General features: G+C 43.2%; 2 protein-coding genes across 2 annotated transcripts in view; one reads left to right on the top strand and one right to left on the bottom strand.

The window, feature by feature from the left end:
- VAPA (VAMP associated protein A) overlaps positions 1-18134 on the top strand; it is a 64132-nt gene extending 45998 nt beyond the window's left edge. The window contains exon 6 of the mRNA XM_080612011.1: positions 18030-18134. Within this exon, the coding sequence (XP_080468137.1) occupies positions 18030-18032 (3 nt within the window). The 3' untranslated portion in view covers positions 18033-18134. The remainder of the gene's footprint in view (positions 1-18029) is intronic.
- Positions 195-27535, bottom strand: APCDD1 (APC down-regulated 1; the record flags this gene model as incomplete). The annotated part of the gene is made up of 5 exons (XM_080612004.1): positions 195-643; positions 2666-2987; positions 16138-16669; positions 18026-18209; positions 27478-27535. 5 exons carry the CDS (start codon positions 27533-27535, stop codon positions 195-197), a joined length of 1545 nt encoding a protein of 514 aa, XP_080468130.1.
- Between the last annotated feature and the right edge of the window lie 419 nt (positions 27536-27954).

Below are 27954 nucleotides of genomic sequence, written 5' to 3'. Positions count from 1 at the left end.
TCAAAGCACAAACATCAAACGAGTGCCATTCGGGATTCGAGGAGGAGGGGGGAAGTAAGGAAAAGAACAACAGTTCTCAGGCATTCAAGTGCATCAAGAAAATAAATGTTCCTTTCTTTCAGAAGAAAAACAACCCCCAGTCTGGTGGAATCCTGGCTTTGTAGTCATGAAAAATAAGGGATTTTTTTCCACTTCTAGCTGAGAATGTCCCAATATGACACAGTACAAATAAACACCAAAGCAAGAGCTGAGGTGCTGGGATATATTTCTGGTGCCCTGCTGCTATACAGCCTTATTTTATTCTCCTCTGGTGACTCTTCAGATCTGGGTACAGAAGAAGCACACTGAATTAAAGGCATTTGATAGGAAGTGGCTCTCTTCTCCGGCCGGTCTGGACTGGACCCATCGCTTGGTCTCTGGCCATTGTACAGCAAGTACCTGCCCCGGGCATCCTGCTCCATTTTGAAGATCTCGTACTCAGTGTGAGGTAGGCGGATGCCAAGCGCAATGCAGCCATTCGTGTGGGTGACATCCTGCTGAACCCCAACTTGCCAGGACCCCTGTGCTCCACATTCATTCCCATTGAAGACATTGAGCAGTGAGGCTGTGGATATATCCATGGGAGTGACCTTCATGTGATTCACTGCGAGAGAGGAAGAGAGGAGCTATTAGCAGAGGGATGAAAACAAAAGCAAAGGCAGCAGGCGGGTTGCAGTGTATCTGTGAAATCAGAATTGTCTCTCCCTGTTCATTCTTAAATCAGATTTTCATGTTGCAGGTGTTGCCAGCAGATCTGTTTGCATCGTATGTCTTTGATGCAATTGCTTCTTGCACAGAACACATACACCACCCTCAACTCAGTTGAAGAAAACCTGATGGCTGCGTATCTCAGTCAGAGATTAAGCACAGCTTTTCATAAATTCCATACAATCCTTTACAGATAAAAGCCTGGTTTGTTGTATTAGGAGATAGGTAAAAGAGGAAATAATAAAACTATAATCATGTTTTATTACCATCTCCGGTAACCCATAAGTAGGGCTGTTTATCATGTCTTTTTCATCATTTTCTAATATCTATTACTCCATCAAGCTAATGAAATAACTGGCTCCAGTTGGAAGATTTGGAAAGTACCACAGCTGCACTATCTTCCTGTATTACGTGTCCTTTTTAGCGTGAACTATAAAATATAGCTGAACTACAGAGAGATGTGTTTTCTCATGTCTCAGCAGTGGCTGCAGCTTGCAGTATCAAACGCGGAAGTCCTGCAGCTTCTTCAGTTCTAACCTGCCTGTTTTTCAAAAGAACTTACGACACAAAGTTGTATTTTTCAGCCAAGTTTAAAAGGTTGGGAAAAATCAAACCGAATGAGCCTATAGAAGCTGAATAGAGATTTTTCCTGGTGTGCATCTGACACTGCATCAAGAAAAGGGGATCTGAATGGATCAGTGCTGAACAAACCAGAAGGAAATAATGAGCCATCATGCCCCCCAGCACACCAAAATCCCAATTCTTTTGCTGTCGTTTTATAGTAAGACTTGTTGGGAGTTTTATTTTGAGGTTTTCTGAACAGACGTTTGACCCAGTGACTCTACAGTTCACATTATTTGCCCTAACTGGTGTAAAAGGTAATTTACAGAAACTGAACCTGAAAGTTTTAGCAAAACCCAGTTAGTGACCTTGACCCATAATGTAAGTTAGTATACCACAGACCAGAAATCCAAGCAAAAACTGGACTTCTCTCCAGGAGGTGAGCTGGGATATTCTGCATGCAGCTCTAAAGAGCAAATGTTCTGACAGGCAAGAGCATCTCCTGCCTCCTATGAGAATCCCCGATTAGTAAATTGGTTTTTATAGTTAGATGCTTTCCTAAGTTGGAGCCATGTAAGAAGCTTTATGCTTCTCACATGCTAAGTGAAAGGAGGAGGAAAGAGGCCACAGAGTGCTTGGGGCTTTCAGAAGCTCTGCTGGGGCTGGTGCCATGGCGGAACATCGTGTTTTGGAGGTGTTTGTTTCTGTGAATGGTTAAAGCCACTGAGCTCTTTCTACACAGGGTGCTATGGGGCTGTTTGCACAGAAAAGCTTCTCAGACACAGGGACCCAGATAGCGTCACTGCTATGTGCTGCTTCCCAAAGTACTTGAGGGGTTTCTGTTAGATACATCTCGTCTTCACCATGGTGGGATTAATCAGTGGTCTTTAGGGACATCCTTACTTGCTCTAGGGCTCCTTGGAAGCTGCTGAAGACACATGCTGTTACATGTCTTCAACACAAAATTATTTATAGCACGTCAGACCTGAAATGCCTTCTGAAGGTGCTTTCCTCCCTCTACTGAAGGGAGCCTTAGGACACGGGTCTAACTTTATACACTTGCTTAGATGCTTGAAGTCTGGCCACTGGATGCCAAGACTTAGCGATGCGAAATCTTACTTTCTTGAGCTGTACTTAAAGATCTTTGCCTTGAATGAGACTTGCTTCAGTGGTGTGAAATGCCATGCAGCTGTATAGTTTGGCTGGCATTCACACAACGCCTGTGAGCTTCCCAAGAAATGACTAACTCCTGGAAATGACAGAATGAAATAATCAGCAACCAAACTGTTATGAGCGAACTCTGCTCGGGTCCATAGATACCTGACCAGCTCTGCCCCCATTTAACAAGACACTCTACCTTTGAACACAAACTCTGTGCCACCCATGACTTTCGATGAGTGCACTCCCCGGCTGTAGCGTCCTTTGGCGTAGATGGTGAAGGTGGGGTGCTTGCAGATGGGGTCGGAGTAGTGGTAGTAGTGACCCTCCCAGGTGTTGTTGTTGTCGTGGAAGATGAAGTGCCGAGTGAGGAAGAGGACCTCTGGTCTCACCTCGCAGCGCTGGCTCACCCACTCGCCGTGTAGCCCTATGGTCAGATCTGCCTTGGGGGGCAAGATGGGAGGATGGTGTTCATCTGAACGGTAGATGATTCTGCATGCAATGCATGTGCGGTCATGGTTCTGAAATGAGGCAGAGAGAAACCCTCGTTAGGCATTATCCACGATACAGGGCAATGAATCAGGCCATCCCTTTCTTGCTGAAGAGACACCAACTCCGCATTTTAAGGGATACACTGTCATTCCTTACTGTGTTAGTGTTCTGTCAATCTCACCCTTCAAAGCACCTGAAACACGGCAACATTTGGTTTTGTATATATAAGGCTGCACAACAGGAGAGCAGTTAAGAGATTAATTCCCTCATCTGCATTTATCTGAACATTTTAGTTCAGCTTTTTATAGGATCTAGAAAAGGCTGACTTTATCCTTCAAATAGTATGAGAAGCTGGCAGATGTTAATTTACTATGGTAGGGACTTGGCAACACTAGCATTCACTGAGCTCTTATTTTGCATCTGTTTTCCTTTTAGTTCCTTTTGTAGATAGACAGCAGTGTCCTAAGGACATTTTTCCTCACATCCACTTTGTTCAAGCTGTGGGGTACACCGAGTTAAGAGCAGAAGCTCCCTACGCAGCCACTGGGGTGGAGATTTACACAAATGCTTTTTCTTTGCACCCATTTCCATTCCTCTTTTCTGATATTTCTTCAAGCTCCCTCCATAATGTAAATGCTCATACTCATCGCTCATACTTTCAAGTCCATGTGAACTGCTGCAGAGTCAGCATTTCTCCACTCACTGCCTTCAGCTCATGGCACACTTTAGGGGGGACATTTACATAACCTTTGTTAGTGCCCTGAGTTTCTCCAATAATGTGACCGTAGGTATCTTCAGAGAATCAACATAAAACTCCCATGCTATATTGCTTTTACACATATTTGCCCCCATCCCAGACCAGATAGACACCAAAAGTCAGTGAGATCCATGACAAGTCTGCTATTCTGCATTCCTGCGATGTAGAAGAATGGTCTATGTGAAAAATAATTATAAATGATGTAGCTTGGGTTGACCTGAACCAGCACTGGCCAACAGCCCTGCTCTGAGGAGGAAGGAAGTTGGACTTGGTGACCTCCAGAGAGTCTTTCCACCCCAAAACGTGGTCTCTTGTGAACCACGTGTCAGCAGACTACTGAAGTGGATGCAGTTCTTTCCCACTGTGGAGCTTATTAACCAATTTTAAGATACTTTTTTTTCAGGTAAATTCTGCAAGCAGGTGCAAGGGCCATTGGTATCTCAGTGAAAATACAAAGAACACTCAATTGAGTCATTTAACTGCAGCTGGTGAAGTTAGCGCAGATTTGTGCCATACTAACAGGCAGCAGAGGCTGGTACAAAACACCTGGTGCTGAACATTGAAAGCACAGATAACACATAAGGACTGTGAAACTGTGCCATTTTCTGACATTGCAAATTGCAGGTCGGATTTTCCGATGGTCAAGAGCGGAACCAAGATCCAGTTGTTTCCTATTTTGCTGTAGGTTTCTTGTGTGGCCTTCCTGTGCGACTTAACCTCATTTCATAGAAACACAGACAATTACAGCTCTTCTGTTTAGGACAGGGCTGGTAGGAGGCTAAATAAAGACACTGAGCTGCCAGAAAGCAGACAGAAATTTCAGGGGCCTGGAAATAAAATATAAAATAAATTAAAATAAAATAAAATACCAACAATACTAACACTGATTACTAATAATGATAATAGTCTAATAGCGTGTAGCTCTATTCCTGGAACAAACCTTCCAATACAATCTGACAGAAGGCCAGTGTCCACCTTCCTCCTGCCTGCAATAAAGTCTCAGCAGGTTTCCTCTGCAAGCTTGTTTGGGAGTTACAAAACCAGTCTGTTGAATCCCTAGCTCTCTTCAGAGGATGTCAGTCTTTTTCTCTGGAAAGCGGTCTGGTTTACTGGGTGGTTTGTGGCTCAGGATTGCTGGGGGGCAGATGACTTATAAATTACTAGGAAATGGGCTGGACCTGGGGAAGGTGGAGACTCTCTTGGCACACCTCGGGCAGCAGCAGAGCTGCCCCATTTCCACCGAGATCCAAGGAGGATGGCAGAAGCTGAGCACTGCTGGTGCTGCAAAGGGAACTGTCGGATGAGCGTGCGATTCTGTTCACTGCCAACCAAAGCACCAAGGAAACACACAGTTTTGAACTGTTACAGAAATAACACTTCTTCTTCTTGGAGATCAGTATCTAAAAGATACCGCTGCTGCCTTGCATGGACACTGCAGTGGTCCAGGACAAGGGGTTGCTCTGGGGAAGACGGTGTCTATCAAGCACTCATTTCTCCAGAATAGCTGTTCTGCCATGAGGCAGACTGGTGTCACTGCTTCCTAACACAATAAACTGCACTGATGACAGTAACTTTATTGCTGTGATTGCCCCACTCACATAAAGTGAAGCAAGAAAGTGAGGAAAAGACAGTGTTGTAAAACTAAACATAGCTTATATAAGCTGAACTGATCAATAGAAGAAGACAATTTCTGCTACAGTCTTTATTGAAGTTGAAAGCTCTTATCAGCTTCCAGAGGAGACCCTGCCTGAGCAATATGGTGGTTTGGTTTATATTCCCATTTCCCTCTCAGGAGCCTGTCCTCCACAATCAGTTTGTGAGCCAAAACCAGTTTAACCTGGGAACCAGTGGTTTCTGTTGCCCTTGTTCAAAATCTGAAGAAAAACAAATGGAAACCCAGCCTGTTGTCTTTTTGGTCACCCTTGGCTGTTTGTGGGATTCCTCTGTTGTTTTTCAGGTCTAGTGAATGGACAAGAAGGAGATGTGTAATCAGTCCTATTTGCAGCAACATTGTTGACCAGGAAGGACAATCAAGCATAAATGTTCTCTTTGCTGTTCTTCTAGCAGTGATTTTAGGTTTCATCTCTCCTCTAAGACACTAAAAGAAATGGGCATTATGAGTCAAGGCTCTGATGCTGGGCTGGGAGTATTATCATAGTTTGACATCTCCTCCGTCATACTGGGAGTGTAGAAGGTGTAGACTGGTAACACTTGCAGCTGCTTAGTCCATTGGTTGTGGCCAGCAGCAGAGTAGGCAGAAGGTCCATGGAGCTCCATGGTGGAAAAAAATTTGTAACTACAAGCAGCCCATTTCTCCTTATCAGAGAGGGAGAAATGTCTTGAGGCAAAAGGAGGAGTTACTTCCCCAAACTTACAGAAGTCGTGCAGTGTGACTACAGTGTCTGCCATTGTGTGTAGTGGAGGTGACTCCCCAGGCCAACTCAAGGAAGGCCCAGGTTAACTCAGTGCTAAACTTCACTTTGATTTCTGTGAGTTGTCTGTAGCTCACCTGGCTCTTTGATCTCTGCAGTGCTGAACTGCTGTAACTCTGTGCAGCCCTTCTAAAGGCTTTGCACCAGCTCGGAAGGTCTGGCCAGTTGCACTGCTGCCTACCTTCTAGCTACTGATGGTGTGCCTGGATGGAGGGATGAGGTGAATGGGCACATTTTACAATGAACAGGGAGTGGGACAGGGAGAGGTTGGCGTGGTGAGGGTAGAAGCAGAAGTATCCCTTTCACAACAGTGAGACATCAGGCAGGCTCAGGCACCTCATACAGCCTGAACGCACCGCTTCCCTCAGACAAGCACTTGTATCTAAGCCCACATAAATGTCTGGGTTTTTTTTCCTGTGATAGTATCTTTCACAGAGTTATGAACTTCTTAGTGGAAGAATATGCCACGTGTGAACTCCCTTAGTACAATTCTGTCCAAGTAATGGATGAGGGAAAGATCTAGCTTTGTTATGAGGCAATTTGACTTAATTATGGAGTAATTTACGTTTAACAATTGAGTGTATTTTTCACTGTTGGTATTTCAGGTCAGCTGCTCTTGGCTCTTAATTACACTGGCTGAGGCTTTGCAAATCACTCCCTTTCCATGTGTCTCATGGAAATATTATTTTCTAAAAACAGAGTTCAAAGAAAACAGGGAACACAGGCAGAGGACATTCGTGTCCAAACACGATTAAATACTCTCTAATAAAAAGCTCATTTGGGCATGACATAAACTAAAAAGCAATAAAATGAGCAGTGGACAGGATGAACATCTGTTTTATGTTCTGATTATCTTAGGTGTACAATGCAGTACTTTTAATCGTGGGGTCTGACTAGAAGGACTAGTCCCTGAAATGGCTGCTGCCTAATGACTGGAAGATCCCTTCCCATACTGAGTGCCTCCTTGTAGCTTTGCAGTGCCAAGCCCACGGTGCCCCAACTCCTTGCTCTCACAGGTGTTTCTTTAAAGCAAATTATCAATTAATCCATGAGGCCATGTGGCCTGAAACAAGCCTGAATCTGGCTGGAAACACAGTTCTTGTATTGGGGAGAAAATAGTTGGTGATCTGAAAATTTCCACCAGCGTTTTTCCCCATCCCTCTCTCCTGCTGCCTCAGCTGAAGTGGTAACGGGGCCAGAGAACTCTGGAAGCCAAGCAGGGAGGTTTCTAATAAAAAAAGCCAAAGAAGGATGAGGTTCCTTGATCTTTTTCCTAATTGCTGTGGATAGTCAGAAACATAAACCCTCTCAGCATCGTTTAATTTTCTCTTGAATTCCATGGGATTCTATGGCTGCCTAAGGCTAATTTGCTTCTAATCATTTCATAGTGTTTTTTTTTATGGCCCAGGCCAAAAAAACTATCAATCACACAATTGCTCTCTGAGCAATGGTGAAATAAGCTTTAAGTAACACCTAGAAGGATCTTTCTGGAAGGTGTTCTAGTCTTCTTTGAAGACCTTTATATTTCAATGCTGTTGACATCTATATATGTATCTATATAAGAATAAGACATCTATGGGTCTAATCTTTTTCAAAATGTACAGAAAATCTATCTTTTCCTTATGGTTCAAGCAGAAGCTGAAATAAATGCTTAGTGTTGAGGAAAGGACCTACAGGATGTACTGCAAGCTGTATTTAGGGACAAAACAAACAAGCACTCATAGTAAGGAGTAATACAGTTATTTTTCAACTGAACACCTTGTTCAAAACATATTTCTTCTCTGTCAATGTATTTATTCTTTATATCTTGAAAATGTGTCTGTATTTCAGTCTGAAAATTTTAAAGCACCATTTGTCTGAAATAGCTGAAATTGTAACTCAACCTTTCTCCTGTAGAGTTACACCAGATGACTATTCTGATATTTGGATACATAATAGAAAATTAACATAATCTCAACTGGAACTTACTGGTTTTTAATGGACAATTCATTGCTCAGACTACTTATGAGAGATGTAGTGTGTTCTTAGCAGAATAACGTGAAAAATTAACGTGATATTTTTCATTAGATTCTTATTTTTAAAAGAACATTTTAATGAAGAATTTTGACCATTTTTCTGACAGGCTTCCTCTGTCTTCTTTCATAGTTGCAAATAGTTGGTATTTTACCAGACTGGACACATTAAGACGACAAAATCATAGAAGGCAGAGATGTGCAGTAAGGTCCTAAACCATCCAAAGATAGGGCAACTCCTGTGATAGGAGGCCTGGTGTTGTTCAGAGCTAAGGAGAAGCAGTGGACAATTCTGAGCAGCAGTGAACACAGTCAGCTTTCTCAGTAGCTGTTTCACACCTGCAAGGTCTTTAAACCTGCATGGAATTACACAGCTGTTTCCCAAATTAATTTGGGAAATCGCCTCTTCTTCTCTTTCTATCTGGAGCTACTGCATAGTGGACATATCCTTCCCAGATTCAGGTAACGGATCTGTCTCGGCAAGATGGAAAAGCACACACTCTTCAAAATCAGATGGGCTGCCTTTGGATCCCTCCTTGCTCTCCTCTTCCCTCTCAGCAATGCCAGTATCAAACCCAAACCCAATCCAAAACCCTGGGCAGAGCAGTGGCTTCTTTTTGTAATGCCTCCCGTCGGGCTTAGGCCTTCCAGTTTTCACCTTATACTCAAACCCAGATACTCAACGTGGCTACTCTAAGTACACCCTTCCCTCCCTTGTCTCTCCTCAAGAGCTGCTGCCAGCCGCCCCCCTGCTCACTTACAGCAAGACCATACTGAAGTCACTTACTTCAAACTTCTGTAGTAATATCCTGCTTTATCAAGTCATGTATTGACATTAATAATATTTCCAGAACACTACTTGTGCTGTCTGAACCCCAATGTCTGTGCTGATGGCTGTAGCATGGGAAGCTTTATTGGGAGATCCAAGTTCTCAGCTGATATAAAACCACTTTTGGCCAGCCTGAGTTGCACTGGTTGCCAGTGCATGGCAAGAAGCAGGTCTCATTCATGGTTGAAAAAGGAGGACAGGTTGCATCTATATGGTATTATGAGAAGCAAGGTCTAGAAAAAGCCCCAGCACACACTCCAGTGCCCTTCTGCACCCTCCTATCACTGGAGAAGATGCTCCTGTTCAAGTTGTGGAGCCTGCACAAGGCAGCCTAGGCTGTAGTTGTTCACAAGGTCAGGTTGCCCTTGCATCAGGGGCTTCCCTTTTAGGATGGATCTGACATTGCCTATGCAGTGTTACTGGATGGGCCATGTAGCAGTGACTGGGTCCAGTACGTTGCACGCAGCATATCCTTGTTGCAGGGAGATGTGTGGTGAGGGACCAGGCATCGGTTTTCCTCAAGCGTGGGCTCAGGACTGAACTGTGTGTGCAGTGTAGACCTACCTGGTGGTTTGGGATCTTGTAGGGTCCAACAGTTACAAAAGCTTGGGTAGGAAAACACTGCTATGTGAATGCGTGTATTACCATGAGGGAAAGCACTGAAGAACAGGGGAAAGAAAAGCCATGCTTAGTAATGCTCTCTCACACCCACCCAAATACCATGTGTCACGGGCAGGGCTAGATGGGACTAGAAGGAGGCATGCCTGGTCAGGATGCTTCAAACCTCACCACCCGAGAAAAACAGGTACCAGGCTTTACTGCTAGAAATTGAGTGTTCCCAGGATGAGTACAGATGGAAACCCCTGGGAGAACCAGTTCAATTCAAGGAAATGCTTCCAACTTGTCAAAACAAGCTGGATACCTTTGCCTCACAGTGCCAAGGAGCAGAGTCCACAAAAAGGACACTTTTATCGCTCAGTATCAAGCTCCGCTCTTCCACTGTTCTAGATAACTGCAGACCAAGACAAGAGTTTAACAAATGGCTACAATATCTCTCCACCACAAAAGTGATAATTTGCAGGCTTTCCATGACCTCATATGAAGCTGAGCTGGCTCTGGGGAGTTGACAAGCACGGCTTGACACAGTTATAATTCAGCCTGCCAAATGGAATGAAGACTAACAAAGATTTAAAACTTTAATTAAAAATCTGGAAGCAAGTGAACTGCTGGAGACAGCGGTAACTCCTTTGCAGGGCTGTCAGTGTGGGATTTCTTTTGGTGGGGAACAGAGGTGCTGCAAGCAGGAAGGAGGACGGAGATATGCTCAGATTTATCTGCAAGTGTGTACCATATATTTTAAGATATTGAGGAATGGTTTTTATTAACTGCTATCATGAAGGGCAAGACAGTGAAGGAATCTGAAGGCACCACCATTACACAACTGATCTACGATGTCAATTCTGTTGCACAAGCCTGCATAAATCAGAAATAAACATAACCAACATGAAATGCCAAAGTCTTCTGGTTGTTCTTTTCTGATATAAACTGCTTTAGGCTGGGCAAAAGACAAGAACAAATTGAAAAATGGCCTTTTTCTCAGATGAATGTGCTTGCATGTCATCTATCCCCCTAAACTGATAGTAATTTATGATGACATGAATATTGTGGGAAGTATCAAACAAAAAAAAAATCCTGGAAAACATGAAGGGAGAGTCTGAATGTCCATTTTCAGGAACAGAGTCTTCCAAACTAAAGCTGCCGTATGTGTTCATTATGTCTTTAAAATCAACCTCTGAACCATGTAGCAATACTACCAGTGAGTCCTCCCTCCCCTCTTACAAAAGATGAAGCAACTGTGGTTAGATGCCAGCAGTAAGGAAGGTGTTAGTAGGTTAGATACATATGCTGAGTTTATCTGAAGGCCCGCGTTTTATTTTGCTAGGCTAAACAGTTAATTTCGATCCCTGGTACTGTATTTGTGTCGGGGCAGGTTTTTACTGCAGTTGCAGAACAAGCAGTGGTAGTTAAATCAACAAAGGCAAACACAGTTTCAAAAGCAACACAGCTTTCAAAGGCTCACACAGAGAGTGAAAAGCAGTCTTTTGCTCTAGACCTCACCTAGCACTAATGCCAGAGTAGGCAGTAGATGCAGAGTGGCACCTTCAGAGGAGCACTCTTCTGCAAGGCCACAGCCAACAGCGCCGCCGAGTGCCACAGGGACCAGCCTCAGCTTAAAGTTGTTTGCTGCTCTTATCTGCAGGGCATCACACATGCTGTTATTGCTCATAAACCCGGAATTAACCTATTTGAACATTCTTCTGAATATTCTTTCTTTGCTCGCCCTAACCAAGAGCCTTCTGCAAGTAATAATGAACAAAAGAATCCCTTCAAGTGTTGGTTAATCTACAAGTCTAGTTACACTACTCTGACAAACAAAGGAGTTTTGTCCTCCAAGATTACACTTTTTGTTTGAGATAATGTTTTGCACGTTTCTCTGAGGCACTTCATATGTTTAACATCTATTTATCGACTTATGCTCACATTTCCCTGGGAGCTCCTCAAGGACATACCATTCTCCTATAGATGAAGTCACCGAGTTTCAAAGAGATGAAGACTCAGATTTTGAAAAGCACAAAAAATGTTGAGCACTTTGTTCTTTCACCACCTGATACATGAAAGCGCGAACACCAGCCTCCATATGCTGAATCTGCATTAGCTGCAAATGCCAGGTGCTGCTGGAAGTCAGCTCCCAGTGGCAAATAAACTTGTAATAATCGATCCATTGGCATTGTGTTTTCAATGGAAAATGTCCTACTGAAAACGCAGAAGGAAGGTTATCCTAGGTTGCTTGTGATGTTCCAGACCATTCCAAGCTTTTTCCCAAATAATGATCTAACTAGAATGACCGGTCATCAGAGCTCTGCTCTGATCTTTCCCGTTACTCTGTCAGATGATAAAATAGGACAAGGAGTTCTTTGTTTACAAAGCACTATTGCTGAGGCAATTACATGTGGAGTAAGTGTTCCAGTATTGCTGTTGCACACATTTCCTGTAGTTTTAGAGCAGCAGTTATCTCTGAAAACATCTTCTGTTCTTCTGCATAGCAGATAAATACTGCATTCGAGCCTTCCTTCACACTACAAGTCCATGGATGTATGCATAAATAAGATGTGATTTTACAACTCATCAGCCGGACTCCCTGGTGTTGTCCTAATTGGGAATATTTTGCATAGTACGTGTGATGATGTCCAAGCAGTTCCCCTGTCCTGCCCTTTTTACCCATGTGGTCTGTCATGTTGGCTGAAAAAGTTGTATGGGCAATAGTTTGAATCCCTTGATAAACTCTCAATGTCAAGAGACATCAAAATGTTCAGCCCTGTTCATCAGCAAGTCCTAACTAGTATATTGAGCAACGCTAGAGGACTGCTAAGATAAATCTACACAGTGGCCTATTCAGCTGCAGTTAGGAACTTCCATGTATTTTACAGGAGGAATTTGTTTAAGGTATGCTCTTATCTAAGGGTATTTGTAAAGCCTTAAGAGATGACATATTATATATTTTTAAAAGCTCCCTGATATTATATGAACCCTTGAGATATGGTAATCTGTGAATTTATTCAGATTTGTAGCTCAGCATAAAGCTGTCTGGTTTTTGGACAGCCCTTTTGATTTACCATCCTGTGGTGAAATCACTGCAGGAATTTGGAGAAGATCCAATTCTATTTGTTTAAAGTCCTGATCATGTGGCTTTGGCATTCCTAACGTATCCAGCAATCATTTGCTTTTAATTACCATTCATTTCAACCACATAAGTAATGAATGTGGCTACCACATCCAACTTACAGGTTGTATAAACTCTTGAGCTGGGTGGAACTTTCTTCTATATAGAGGCTTAACCATAAATTTAACTCAAAATGTGAATCCTCTTAACTTATTTTAGGCAGGCCTTTATAAGTTTAAAATAAAAATAAATAAAAAGGAAATGAAAAAAGCCTTAAATGAAAGATTGCACACAATACACCTGATTCACTTCAGAAGCAATTTCCTGGCCTCCCTAACCTCTTGGTATGACTGTAGAAACCTTCAAAACCAAGTTGATTTAATGTTTCTATTTATTCATGGTGTCCAGTTTCCAGAGGAGTCTGTGACTTGTAGTTTTAAACTCAGTTTAGCATTTAAACTCATTTTCAGCTGGGTCCCAGTGGAGCAACAATTAGAAAAGGAAAAGAGTTCAAAGAAGAAGGGTTATAACCTTTCAACGGTATGTTTGCCTGGACCTTTAAAAAAAACCCCATCTCTGTTACTATTCTTCCTACATTTGGCAAACATGAGGTCAGGCAGCCGGGTTGAGAACCTGTTGGTGTAGAGACCTTCATGGTCAGATACAAACCAACTCCCAGGAGTCTTTCATGGCAGCTGAGGCAAAGGTTCATTTTTCAGGGGCAAGTTTCTTTAGACTGTGCTGAAAGCCTAGTATCAGCAGGCCTACCTCCTCTTGATAAGAAAGAAATCTCACATCAAATCTGAGCAAGAGGAACCTACCAAAAGCCACAAAAAGAAGCTGTGCTGTTGCACACTTAAAATTTGTGTTAAACCTATGCATCATTTCCTGTTGAAGGCTCTAGCTGAGACTGGTGTCCCACAAATCCAGACGCTGTATATATACATTGTGGGAACCAAGCAGACCATGCAGGCAATGGCTGGAGGAGGAACAGAGGTAATGTAACTTGTCAGAAGTCATAACTGGCCAACTTGAGAGTTGAGCAGTGGCCTGCAAGTCAGGACCTGGGGCCCCCATTTATTAAACTGCAGTGGTTTCATCACAAAGAGCTGGAATTTGTACATATTTTGGTGTACTCAAAGTTAACCTTTGCTTTCTATACTAACAGCACTTTCTGTGGCCAATAGTACTGTTATGCATGGGCTTCCAGAGTCATAAATTCAGCCTCAAGATTCAGCCTTTGACAAGACCTGGCTACCAAGAATCGTACTTGGTATTCATTGGTATTCATTTGGTATTCATGAATACAAAGGGATAACTGATTGGCTTGTTCTTCTCCAGTTCTTGTAAATACATGATGGGGAAACTTCCCCTGAGATCCCCACAGCAGGCTTGTTGTGATTGGAGCAGATGGGTACCACTGGGCAGGAATTGCCTGTTTGGGCACGTGGGACTGAGGGATAACGGCATGCAGAGTGACTCAGGCAGGCAGGCTGAGGCTGCTCTTATCTTCCACATAGAGATGTCACCCACTCAGGTCAGAATGGATCAAATTATGCCTGAAATAATGAGCTTTGTGAACGTAACTGAGAGGTTCAGTGCTCTCACAGTTTATCTAGCAAAGCTGGTTCAAGAAACAGACCTCTTTTAAAAGACTCAATCCCTTAAATTTCAGCATTATATTTTAGAGGGAAACACTGATGCTACAGTAGCAGAAGAAAACAGGCAGGACAATTGTTATCAATGTGTCCTAAAAATTACAGCAGACCTGGACAAAACTCTTACTTTTATAATGCTGGTTGATAGTACCCCGATCATTCTGACTGTAATGAAATTACTACAAAGTGGAAGTGTAAGCATTTCCGATGTTATCTATCAGTTCATAATAAGACAACTAGATAAGACAACTAGATTTGACCAGAAAAAATCATCAGCTAGAGGGAATTAAATCAAGATTTTGTCTCTGTTTCATGTGGTCAGAAAAAGATCTACAATATTTTCTACAGATACAACATATGCCAGGTAGTTTGTACCTACAGGTACCTGCAAGGAAGAGATTTAGGAAAAGAACTCTCATTCCCAAATAAGCAAAGATGTAGTCAAAGTGCTTGCCTGAATTAATTGAAGAAAAGAAAAATTTTGATGAGGAACACACTGTGGTTCATTTGCTGCTGCTGCAACTCCATTTTGGGAAATATGTTTAAAAAGAAAACTCAAATTTGTCCTTGGTCACTTGAAGAGAGCATAAGAATGCCAGAAATGACAGCAGCTTTCATGCAGAGACAGAGGTGACCACGGATTAAAATTATCCCTAGGCGAGGCTATTAAAATGATTAAAAGCAGATCACGTAAGGTCCAGAACTATTGAAATCTGACGTTCAAAGGAGGCAGACACAACCCAGGCCAGACAGTTTTGAACGGAAAGGAAAGCCAAGGCTTTCTCATCAAAATTCTCCCCTCCCCTGTTGTGTTTCCTGCTATTGCTGATAAGCTGTAGCTGATTTTTGAATCGTTTGTGACGAGGTGATTAAAAATGGTGATAACCCATTAGCTGGAAGTGATGCTGCAGCAGCGCCCAGCTGGAGCACACCAATGGCAGTGGCACCCGGCAATGTGGTTCCAATCGCCGTCTGCCTTTGAAATGTCACCAGGAAAGATCTATAGACAGCCCTCCTGCTAGAGGCCAACAGTGTCTACTCTTCCCATTTGATTTTTATTTAGGTTACTATGGGTTGATCAGTTCCCAATGAAGCTGAGGGCAATTTGAGGCCCCTTTAACAACTGAATTATCAAATGGAATTAGAGCCCCGTTTGAAATTCACCTGTTTTTCATTTTATTAATGTGTGTGTCTGCATCTGGATCCATGACCTGTACAGCCCATCAGCTTTTTTTCCCTTCATGCTGCTTCTTTCATGTACCTACCTTCTAATTTCCTCTTTTTCTCTTCAGGTTATGGATCACACAACTTCTATATGCTGATACAATTTGATTTCCTCACTTCCTGACACTCCTGCAGCTATACAAGCATCCACTGATGCTTGTTTCTCTTCCCCTTTTTCAAGTCCTATATGAAGATTTCTTCTCAGCTGCTAGCTTACAGCCATGGTCTCAGCCAACCACTCCCACCCCTGCATACGAGCCTTTGATTCCATCTTCAGAGTGGCCTCTATTGACTTCAGTTCATCAGGTTACTTTTTTTGCGTATCTGATGCAGTCACACGAACCACAGCTAAATGGTGCCCCATAAAATACATTCTGTGATCTTTTGTTAATTGACTGCATCATCTGTAAGGCTGCAGTTATATATAGGTTTATATGAGAAGCACATCTACATTTTAGGTTATGCTAATGCGTAACTCAGAGGAGCTGAATAACATGGGCTTTGTTACTAGTATCTTAAAAAGAGGGCTTTTATACACACACGTACCTTGGCATTTTGAAGAGGAGGTTGGTAACTAGAGGGCCGATAGTACCTCCTCTGAGTAGCATCAGTATGAACATCTCCAAGAAATAGCTCCTCCACAAGGTGGTCTAAATTATGGTGCAGGTACTGCTTCTCCACGCGGATCAGCTGGAGTTCATGCATGGCAAAATTCAGAGCTTTGGTGCATTCACAGCCATTCTCTTCTCTCAGCAAATCATAGCTCACATCCTGCTCCCAGGGACTATCTTCTGGTATAAATCCAGGACACGTATGGTTCACCAACTCACTTAATTTTTTGGCTACTGCTTCGTTGTGGCATATGATCTGTATGTTGCGTAGCTGATAATCAGCTTCTGTACCCCCTCGGATGATCCAGGATGCTTGTCGGAGACGTATTTTGCCACGTATAACTAATGTGTAGATAGGGTTTGTGCAGCGATTGCCACCGTAATAAAACTGGTAGGCCTTAAATGTATTATTGTGGTAGAACCTGTAAGATCTTGTGATGAACTCTGGGCCTGCTCTAACTTCGCAGCTGTGGGAAGACACAAAATGATGGAAACAAAATTTTAGCAAGGTGGCACATCATGTGCACTACAGGTAACAAGAATGAGCAAACCTGCATAGGTCCACAGAGACACTTGGGACTAATGACCCTCTGGCATGAATGGGGATTACATAGGAACTAGGCATCTGTGGGCTGCCAATTAACCGATGATTTCCTCTGCTGTAACACTGTTATTAACATACTGCTTTACAGTGATCATAGCTAGGGGTTTTATCTTTGTAGGTTTAAATACCTTGAGTAACGTTTTGCCTTTATTTTTGTCTGGGACCACCATGTGACTCAGTTCTTCCCTGAAAAAAAGTATCAGCTTATTAAACATCTATTCTTCCGTTCTGCACGGTAGATTGGCAAAAGGACTGATAACATCAGAAAGTGAAATGCCAAACACCCACAGAACAAGTACAAAGAACTGGCTTGTTGCTGCTGTAGAAGTTCCACTAGCTAAGTTCCTCCAGCTCTGGTCTGCACAGGATGTGCAGAATTGTGCCCTCAGCTTTTCCACTCAAACTTTCAACAGGGGTGGCAGCTAATACAATCTTCTGGCTGTTAATGCAGAACTTCTATTTGGCTTGAATTTGGACCATGCATTGTTCAGGTTTTGTGGTGGGCTGTTTCTACTCCCTCCTTTTTTTTCTCCCCTGAAGGTGTAAATGGCAGTTAAATTCCACCTCCTGTAGAAAGTCCTTCTGTGCCTTCACACTCTTCCCCCTTTTAACGTCCACACAGGTTAGCATAAATACACTGTTTTCTGCTAAAAACCCCAGTCTTTCCTACTACAAGCCACTTCAAGTAAGCATGTGAATATTGCCTGCTGAGATACAGGAAGCAAAACAGCTCTCTGAATTATAAGTCATCATGTATAGGAGTAATAGAACTGGTGAAATACAGCTTCTTGTTTTCTTTTGCTAATAAAACCTGTGCTAGACACATGCTCTGAAAACAAGGACCCATTCAATGGATCTAATGCATGTAGTCAAAGATAGTACAATGTTATGTTTTAATAAGCATCCATTCTGGCAACTTGTTGAGCTCCTTCCTATTCAAAGAGAGATTTAAAGATATTTCACAGCATGCTGTTCAAATTCCAGACTATAAATTGGTTCATCAAGACAGCTTTATAGCATCCTATTCTAGTGTACATAACGCCACTCCTCCTTTTATGCATCAATATATAGAAAGCATCTGGAATTCAGAGCATCACCATGTTAAAGAAAATACTTCCCCTGATGCTTAAAGCGGGAATATTCATCCTTCCCTCTCTGCTTCCTTCCCCTCTTCTCTTCCACATATATCAAGCAAGCGTCTTGTTTTAACTTTCCTTACCCAGTAGAGACCCAGTGTCCCTCAATATTGGGAGGCATCTGCACAGTGATCCGGGCTCCATTGTGAAGGTGTTTCAGCATATGATGACACTGTGACTCCTTGAAAGCCCTCCATGCACTCTTCTCCAAGGACCGAGGGTGGGACCTGCTGTCCGGGTGAAGAAGAGCAGAACCTTCTCCCAGCCCTGTGATAGAAAAGTGTAAATTATCATGAGACACTGCTGAGAAGGCCTTCAACATGAGGAAGTAGGTTGTGAACATCTTGTGTTGAATGACGCTTGTTCGCGTTCTGTATCTTGGAAAGTACTGTTTGCATTTCTTTCCTCATCTTAAAAAAAAATAAATACGTGGGAAGCTCCCCCTCTCTGTCAGCCCACCAAAAATCCACTAAAGAAATTTGCTTTAAGAGACACACAGGGAAAAAGGGCTTTAACAGAAGTGTTGCGTTTCCACACCCAGGAGATGTGGCTTTGAACCTGAATTGTACAGACACCTCTGTAACCTCTGGTGGGGACAATCAAAAACCTGGACCTTGAAACTTTCAGAAAGCTTCATCCAGATCTGGACATACACTTTGCAGTTTCAGCCCACCTCTAATTTGAACGTGTCTATAATAAACTCGCAAATAAAGACTACTCTTTAAAGCCAAGGCCAAACAGACACTAAAAGCAAAGCCTCTGCATGCAGGAAGCCTCTGTGATGACTGAGATGGTCAATTAAAGGCAGATTCTGCTATTTTTGTTTTAACGGCAAAAAGGAATTTCAAAAGCTAATTTTATCTCCAGCACACAGTCATTTTGGTTTCTAGTAATGTATACACACAAAACCCACCAGCGCTCTCTCTTCACAATATTAATTGAACAAAATGAATACGTAGCCTCAGAAGGAATGAGTCTTTACTCTTTTAGGCACAGCCTTCTCTTAGATATGTTGGAAAACACGGATCAAAAGAAAAACACACATCCAGAGGTTAAGAGGTGACAAACATGAACCTTACATAATGGGTTGAAAACTGTATTACATTGCCAGAAGGAATCTAAGAACCAGCAGGATAGAAAATGAATATGGGGTGAAGTGGAGGGGCTGGTTGTGTGCCGGGGAAGTCAGGGCAGCAGTCTTAGGAGAGGGATGTATTCCTAACACATGCTCCCAGGGGCAGGGTCTGGGATTCAACCCTGTCTTTTCTGGTTCCTTCTTGGCTGAAGCAGCTCAGGAACTGGTCTGTTGGGAATCACCAGTGCATGGCGCAACCCTACACCGTGCTGAGCTGCTTAACACAGGATCCTCCGCTTTATTCCCCAGTCTCCATCTAATACTTAGGCACATGCTTGGGCAGCATACAGCATCGCTACAGAAATTACAAGAAAATCAGTATTATTTATTTTTAGTAGACACTGTTTCAAACATTTGCCATTTTCTATTGCAAAAAAGAGAATGGCGTCGGTGATTCATTATGTTGGCTAGATCTTCCAGAAGAAACTTGGGTAACACCTGGGAAAATGGCATTGCTAAAAATATAAATACATGTCAACCATTTAAAAATATCAATTCCTAAGCTAAACAAAGGCAAGGACTTATCTGTTAGGCAGCATAAAGAATGATCAGAAAGAATACAATAAATACCTAAATGTAAGCAGTGCTTACTACTGACTGATCTCAAGTTTAATGATATCAGTGAACACAACCTCACAAAGTCTTTACTGGAAAATCTGGTAGCTTTGTTGCAGGGTACATACAATTCTTGCATGTGGATGAGAATTTACAGCTTTACTTTCTAAAGGGTAATAAATACTAGAGATGCTTTGATATTTGAGCACGCCATCTGAGATGCCGTTAAAGGAGCCTGATTTTCAGGAGGTCAATACTTCTCCATTTCTGGAAGTCAAGGCTTGTCAGCTATTTCTACATTGCTGAGCACAGTCACTCATGTTAGAGCCAAACAAGCTCTGTTCCGCAGCCAGAAACATTATCGCTTGAGAAATGGTATGGCCGTGGCAGAGTGAAGCTGTCATGGCCATACCATTTCTCAGATTGAGCTGACTACATCTTTGGAGAAGCAGGATTTTACTAGACAGGGTCAGTGCTTCATGTATGCAGAGGTACAACCTCCTGTGCTGAAGCCAGCATCTCTGCACAGCAGCGCTGTGCCGTGCTGTGTCTTACCTGGAGCACTCAACACTCTCAAAAACTTGGGCTTATTTGGCTTATCTGAAGCATTGTGGGTATGGGGTGGATATCACAAGTCTTCAAGCCACCAGGAGAACCAGTTCAGCCAGGTACTGGTGAGCTTACCAGTATATGTATTTTTGTAGTTATGAATCACAGCTAGTGACTGAGAGCTTGTCTTCACACACTCAAAAAGCCCACACTACTTCAGCACCTCATTCTGAAATGGAGTGAGCACTCCTGTCCATGGGGTAGAGCATCTTTTAGGTCAGAAGAGACACCTCCTGTAAGGTACCTGGCAGAGGCTGTAGCCATTATAGAATGGGTTAGGTTGAAAAAGACCGGTAAGATCATTGAGTCCAACTACTAAATGATGTCCCTAAGTGCCACATCTACATATCTTTTAAATACTTCCAGGGATGGTGACTCCACTACTCCCCAGAGCTACTAACTTTAAATAGAGCTGTCAGGATGTCTCTTGCAGACAAATTATCTCACAATGAAAAAATCTTTGAAAATTTACATTTCCAATTGAAGTTGTTAAGCATTTGAAATCTGCCATTAAGAAGAGGCTTTGAAATGGTTCAAGTGGCTATTTTCAAGGCGTATTTATTATACCGCTTGCTTTTAAGCAGTTGTATTTTGCCTAGCTCATGTCATATGATTCATGAATGCAGACACAGTTAAAAATGCACGATTTATTTATTTAAATGTACTTGGGCATTTCATTTCTCCAAGCAAAAATCCTTCTGTGGGAGGATACCATCTTGGATATGCACATATCAAAGGAGAAAATGCAGTAACCACATTATACATTCCCAATTATTCCCTGGGGGAAGTAATGAAAAGAAGGGCTTTTTGAAAAGGATTCAAACTTTATGTGGTATTATACAGTGTCTTTTCTTTGATATAGCTCTAAAGCAATTGGGTCTCAGCTCTCCCTGTCACATGTATGTAATTCTGTCTGCAACTTGCAAATGAAAGTGGGCAGAAGGGCAGAAGGGAGATTTGTCTCAACAGCCCCAGAGATCAGTACCTGTGAAGAGGGTATTTGTTTGGGACTCTATCCATCCAACTGAGACAAATGAAGACAAGAACAAGTTTAGGTAATCAAGACAGGCATGAGAACATAAGGAAGGCTGCAGACAGAGAAAGGGATGTAGAAAACACATACCTACTAGGCAACATGAACAAATAGGATGTGAATATCAGAATATGAATTATGGTATAAAATCAGAGGACAGCAGTGGGACCTTTACCTACATTTGTGTTGCTGGGGCAAAGAAATAATTTAGCTCAGACTTCTTTCTTACCAAGTAATCATTTCGATGCTTTTGAATTTACTGATGTATTCCTGTACATATGACTACTACACAAAGGAGCCATATCTTCCTCTTGTACCATTTGAAGATCAAATACCAAGACTGGTGATACACTTCCCACACACAGCAGTGAACTGAACACTGTCTTCCTGTGCTTTTCGTAGCAGCTGGTGCTCAAGGACAGTGCAGCGTCCCCCTGCTCCATCCTTGGCAGTGCACAATGAGGTGTTCTGCAAAAGAGAGGTCTTGCAGGGATGATGTCTCTAATTCTAAAAGATTCATTTGGCCATGTTAAATTTGGAAGGCTCAAGGTTAAAATGTGCTTTCATGAAACTGGGAAAAGAATTTCATGGCTCTTTTAAAACCCGCTTTGGAGCCTAGATGCAGTTACAACATCGTTGGAGCCACTACTTTCATTCAAAGAGATCCAAGTCTTCTGTTCTCTACAGCACAGACAGATGGTAGGTTTCAGTACCTCCATAACACGCCATGTAAGTATCTCAGGCTCAGCGGAGTATCTCGGGCTCTCTCCAACTGACTGCCTTTCAAATTTGTGTGTGTTATGAAGGAATCTTACCCACTTGTTAAGAAAAAAAATATAAAAAATCCACCACGTTACTACTCAAAAGTGTGGCAGACTTCAAACAAAAAACAATCTTTGTACAAAGCTAATAGTAATAACCCTGTGAAGCCTCTGGTTGGCTTTCACTTTAGCTACACCACAACCAGAGGTCATAAGATTGCATCACCCACCCCATGTTGGCAGTTTACGTAAAGAAGCAAGCCCCAAAGGAGAACTCCAGAATCCACCAGAAGTGCCCGCTAGAAAAACAAAGCAAAAGAAATACATTTTCTGATAAGTTGATATCCAGCTTCTCTTTCATAATCAAGCCCAGGCAGTGTAGATCACAGCTTTAGAACCAAACTAATTGAAAACAGTATAAGGGGTACTACGGCTAGCTGAGGATCCCGGCCCAGAACCTCACAGATCACACTTTACAGGGGCAGATGCAACATCCATCTGAGTGGGAAAGTGGCGGTCTGCACAGCTGCTGCTCCGGTAAGACACGGATAGGAGCATGCACTACACCAGATAAGATACTCAGGCTCTCAGGTTCACCTATAAACCTGTATCTGATGTGGGAATTCACCTATAAACCTGTATCTGATGTGGGAACAACCATTCAAGATAAAAATAATTGTTAAGGGAAGATAGGTTACTTTCAAATTCTTCAAAGATTTCTGCACATAGCTGGGAGTGAAATAAAAATCTTGAAAGGGCAATCTGTTGGCAGCCCGTTACCTAAAACATGTTTCAAAACCGGCTAGGACAAAGATCTCTGCCAACATTTCTCCAAAAAACTGCAATATGTTAGAATAAATGTTTTGGTTTTCTGAAAAATAGTATGCAAATAATGTACAACTGCAACACAGACAATGATAAGTAGAGTTGTGCTTGAACACGAATTCTTATAGTTCCTGCCTGAACTTCCTGGCCAAATTCTGTTTTATGACAGATTGCAAAAGTATAATGCAAATAAACTGTTTAGATTTAATCAGTTTAATGAACACCTCTACCAGAATGTAAACCATGACTTTCACCATGTCCAAGTGTAGTGCTTCAAACCAGACTCCAAGCTGTTAGGTGATCAGCAGGTTCACCCTTTGCTAAATGGGAGAATAAATGTTACCTGAAAATAGGGTTCAAACCTTTTGTTTAGATTCGATTGCTCAGCAGAAACCACTTCATGTTTTCTTTCACTTGTGGCAATGTAAATCCAGAAGCACACAATTTTATTACAAATTAAAACAAGCTCGAGTGATAGTACAAGTTCAAACTACGTGATGGCTTCATTTCTGATAGAAACATTTTAACATTCGTGCTTTATTTCTGCAGCAAACTCTTTTCAAGTTAGAACTTGCCTGAAACTTAAAAAACCTTGCAACAGATAATGAATAACTGGCTGGATTAAGTTTATAGTTTTCCTTATCTGAGCAGCTGCCCTGCACAATTAAATAAATAGATATTTGGATTACTCTCTGTCCTGATGTGGGACAGTGTTAGATAATGCCCGTGACAGGCTTTTAGCTTCAGCACAAATTTACATAATTGCTATGGAGAATATAATGTCCTGTTTCCAAGCCTCAGTCTGTGTTTACCAGTGTTTTCCCTGCACTTGAAACTTCAAAGAGTTTTCGCAGGACTGGAACCTAAATTAGCTATTGCAAACAAATGGGTCAGGAAAGGAAAGCTAAGTTTTATGGCCATGGAAGCAGACAGGACAATGATTTCCTTTCACATGTACCTATTGCTTTTCTTCAGCATACAGAGTTTCCAGGTAGAGCTTTCAAGCAGACTCCAATGTTTCAGAGTGTTGAAGACCCTGAAGAGAGATCTAAAGCATATCTAGATGGAACAGCTTAAAAAGTATCTCCTCCAAGGCTGGCAGGTCCACCATTGAGGTTCTCTGGTACCTTACAGCTCAGTCTTTACTCAGTGCCCCATCTTGGCAGAGCTCAGAGAACTAAGAGCCAAGCAGCTACACAGCCATAACCTCTGCTAAATTGAAGTTTGTCTCTTAATCGGGATGACTACTGCTACATGTGGAGGGTGAAACACCATTGCCTGGAGCATGGGCTTCCTTATGACACCTCAAAGGGTTAAACCCCACCTCCCTTCAGGGCACTAGGAACTCTGCCACTGGCATGAATGGGTGCAGCACTGGGCTCTAAGCACAGTTCAATTATCGGTGGTAGTTTGGTCTTGCCCTCTTTGGAGGAAACATCTGCTCTCTGTCAGAGACATCTGCTGCACAGCCTGAAGACCTCTGCCCTGTCCTCCACCCACACCTTGGCACTGGCATTTATTCAGGTGGAATAGCCCCCAGCACAGATGGGATTTGAGTCTGCATAAAGACAACTGTAAACAAGCTCCCTGCGTATAATCCCATCAGTAATAAAGTACTAGCCTTGCCTTGAATAGCTGAAAGTATTTGCCTTCAGCGTGGTTGAGGCTAGTTTTGGGCCTCATTGCATGTCAGCCTACCTCATACGGACATCCTATAGAGAGCAAAAATTGCCCTCACTGTCCATGAAACCTACATCTTACCACACTCAGCCCACAGTCAAGCTACAGAGATGAGTGAAATCAAATTTACACTGATGAAATTGTGAATAAAATTGAGTCCATCCTCTAACTCTCCCTGCAAACTCTACAAGATTTACACTAAGCAATGTGTCTCTCCCCTCTTTTTCTCTTTATTGTCTTCCAGATTTCCAAATGCAGTATTTTCTAAGGGAACAGACCACATACACCTCTAGCATGAAGCAGAATATTTGCCCATTTTATGGTTAACAGATATTTACATCTTCCAATACTTTTACTCACTATTTTCCTGAGCAGATTTTGAAATAAAGCACTCATGTAACTAATTTAAGCAATATTGCCAGAGAACTTTTAAAGCATAAACAGTTTTTCTCTGAAAAGCCTAGCAGTCCTGTCTTTATTATCTTTATTCGTACTATTTCCATTATGAACAAACTGTTTTAAAGTTTCCAATTCATTACTCTAACAGTAACATAATCAGAAATACCCTAAAGTTTCTTCTGAGCATCTGTATTTGTAAAAAAAAAAAATTACATTTACAAGAGAAATTAGCCAAATTTATTTTGAATCCACTTGAACATAGTGAACACTTGAACATTAATCACTTTTTTTGGAGCTGAATGATCTTAGCATTTGACATCTGAAACTTCTGTGGCTTTTTGTCTAAGCAAAGAAAACAGTGATAATGGACAACTTCCAGCTGCAAACCTTTTTTTCTTTTTTTTGACACTGTACATGTTTTATTTTGATTAATGAAGACAAGTTTTTCCAAATTTCAATTCAGTGATGCTAAAGTAGGCATTTCTCCGCCTAATGAAAGCTGAAGCTTTAGCCTTACAGGACATTTTAACTCGTGTTATAAAGCCTTAAGCCGTAAAAATCCTCAACCACCCACACACACTCACTCACTCTTAACTCTTAAATTGCCGTCTGCAATAGAAATGCAAAAGAAAACATTGTGTGCTGTAAAGAGGCTTAACACTGTGATCCCCTGGGACTGCTGGTTATTCTTACATTATTCAGGCTAGCCGCTGACCGAAGTATGTTCCTATTGACTCTGTGGCACAAAGGGAAAAGCTCTAGGCCAAGTTAAAGCTAACGGGGTAAATACATTTAGACAGGCTAGATTTCAATGCATTATATGCCACTGATGTCATTTTCAAGTTAGTAAGAGGGCAGTAGTTTCCCAACGTTGGAAGCTCGTATCCAAACTGCACTACTGAGGTGCTTGTCTTTATACACAAGTATATATATTGAACTCAGGTCTATGTTATTTGGTGAAATGCAACTGCAGATGGAAGAAATAGATGATTTTCCTCCTTCATCCTCTTTTGGCAGCTGCTGTTTTGATCTGATCACTGGCCCTGATTTGTTTCCTGCTCCAGCCAGGGTTCAGCTCTGCTCTGTAATTCCAAGCAGATGAGCTGGGGAGTCCAACCCTGTAATTACACCTCCTCTCCTTACCCTCTAACTTCAAACCTCCCATTTCGACTTTTACATCTCAGATCACAGAGTTTTAAAGAACACCTCTGGCATCCTGGCAGGTCTGGCTCAGCTAAACACGTTTCTGTGCTCTCCGGATTTCATGGCTGAGCTGTGAGACCGGTATAAAACCACCTCCTGGGGAACAGGGTCTCCTGCTCTTTCTTTCTCAAAACAAAATACACAATCAGAAGCCCATGCTCTTTATTATTTATTAAATACCATCTGTATGCTTAGCACTTGTACAAACACAGGGAGAGACAATCCCTGCTCCGCAAAATCAACCCCAGGAATTGCTCTGAAATCCTTACCCCAGCTCACAGATCTCACACTGAATCCATGTAGGTCACTTGCATTGTAACAGTTAGAAAAAAAAAGTTTTATGAGTTAGCTTGGGGTCCTAAGAAATTTAACTGAAGAAGGCTGGATGCTACAAAGTACTTCAGAATTAGGAACACTCTTCAATACGATGCTGTAACCGAATAGATTGAGACCCACTTTCAGAACAGTATCGTGCCCAGATTTTTCAAATCTGGCTGCCAAATGTTAGACATATCTAAGCAGCTCATTAAATAGCCTCCTTTTCAGAAGTTGTTCGTGAAGGACACTGGCTTTCTGGAAAGATGGGCTATCTGTGTAGAGTGCCTAAATACGGATTTACAAGCAGAACTTGTGAGTTTAAGTTCAAACATGCTGGCTTTTCTCACTAAAATTTTGCCTACTGTGCAGTTTCAGTGAAATGTCAGTCTAGGGCTAAGCTGAGAGAAAGTCACAGCAGGACTGGGCATAATGACCCCCAGAACCTCTACGCTCTTCAGCAAAACGTTTGTAGTTGGGTACACGAGCCGGTGCCGGCAGACCCTGCGCCAAAGGCTTCCCAGCTAACACCTCCACGGCAAACGCCTCTTCCTTTCCCGCAGGTGAAACGCGGTTCCCGCGGGATGTCTCGCCCAAGCTCCCCGAGGTTCGTTAGAGCCAGCCCCTCGCCGGAGGTGAGTAAAACATCTCTGTGTGAGGTGCCCGGACCAGCTGCTCCATCCAAGCAGCTACAAGAGTGCAACATAACTCAGCCGACCCAAACTTCGGAGCGGGGCGCTTCCTGCGTGATTTCCCCCCCCCGCCCCGGCTGGGTGTCGCTCCGCGCCGCGCCCCCACGATGTGCGAAGAGGTATCGACAACGAGGGGGGTCAGGGAGAACGAACCAGCCTCTAGCCGCTTCGGCATCCATAGGGACCCTTCCTCCTCCCGAGCAAACGGAACCCAGCTCCCGCAGACACGTCGGGCGAGAGCACACACCCGCGACCCTCTGCCTCCCGCAACTCGGCCGGCTTTCTGGGCGCACCACGCGTGGCACCCGGGCTCTGGCCCCGTACTCACCGTGCAGCAGAAGGGCTGGGAACAGGTATCTCATCAGACTGCCGTACAGGGCGGACATCTCCCCGCCGCGCCGCGCTCCTTCGCCCCGGATGCCGCCTCCCGCCGCGCCGCCCGCGCCTCAGCGCCGCCGCGGGCAGCCCACGGCCCGGCGCTGGGGGGCAGGCGGCTGGCGGGGCCCGCACCGCCGGGCACCCTCTGGGGCCGGGAACCGCCTCTCCCGCTCCTTAGCGCTCCCGCTCCGCGCACCGCTCCAGCAGCGCTCCGGCTCAACCGCCGCTCGGTGCCCGACGACACCCGCTCCGCCGCTGCCTCCCACGCCGTCTCCACGCAGCGCAGCGGCGGCTCCGCTTCATATTTCCCCTTCCAGCAGGAGGAGGAGGAGGAGGGGTCGGGAGGTGGGGACTCCTCTCGGGGCGGAGAGGGGGGTGGCCCCGCCGGACACCTCTCCCACGACGACGGAACGGACTCCGCGGGGAT

This window comes from Psittacula echo (genome assembly GCF_963264785.1).
Source record: "Psittacula echo genome assembly, chromosome: 2".
NCBI lineage: Eukaryota > Metazoa > Chordata > Aves > Psittaciformes > Psittacidae > Psittacula > Psittacula echo.
This window is presented reverse-complemented; position numbering and strand designations above follow the sequence as displayed.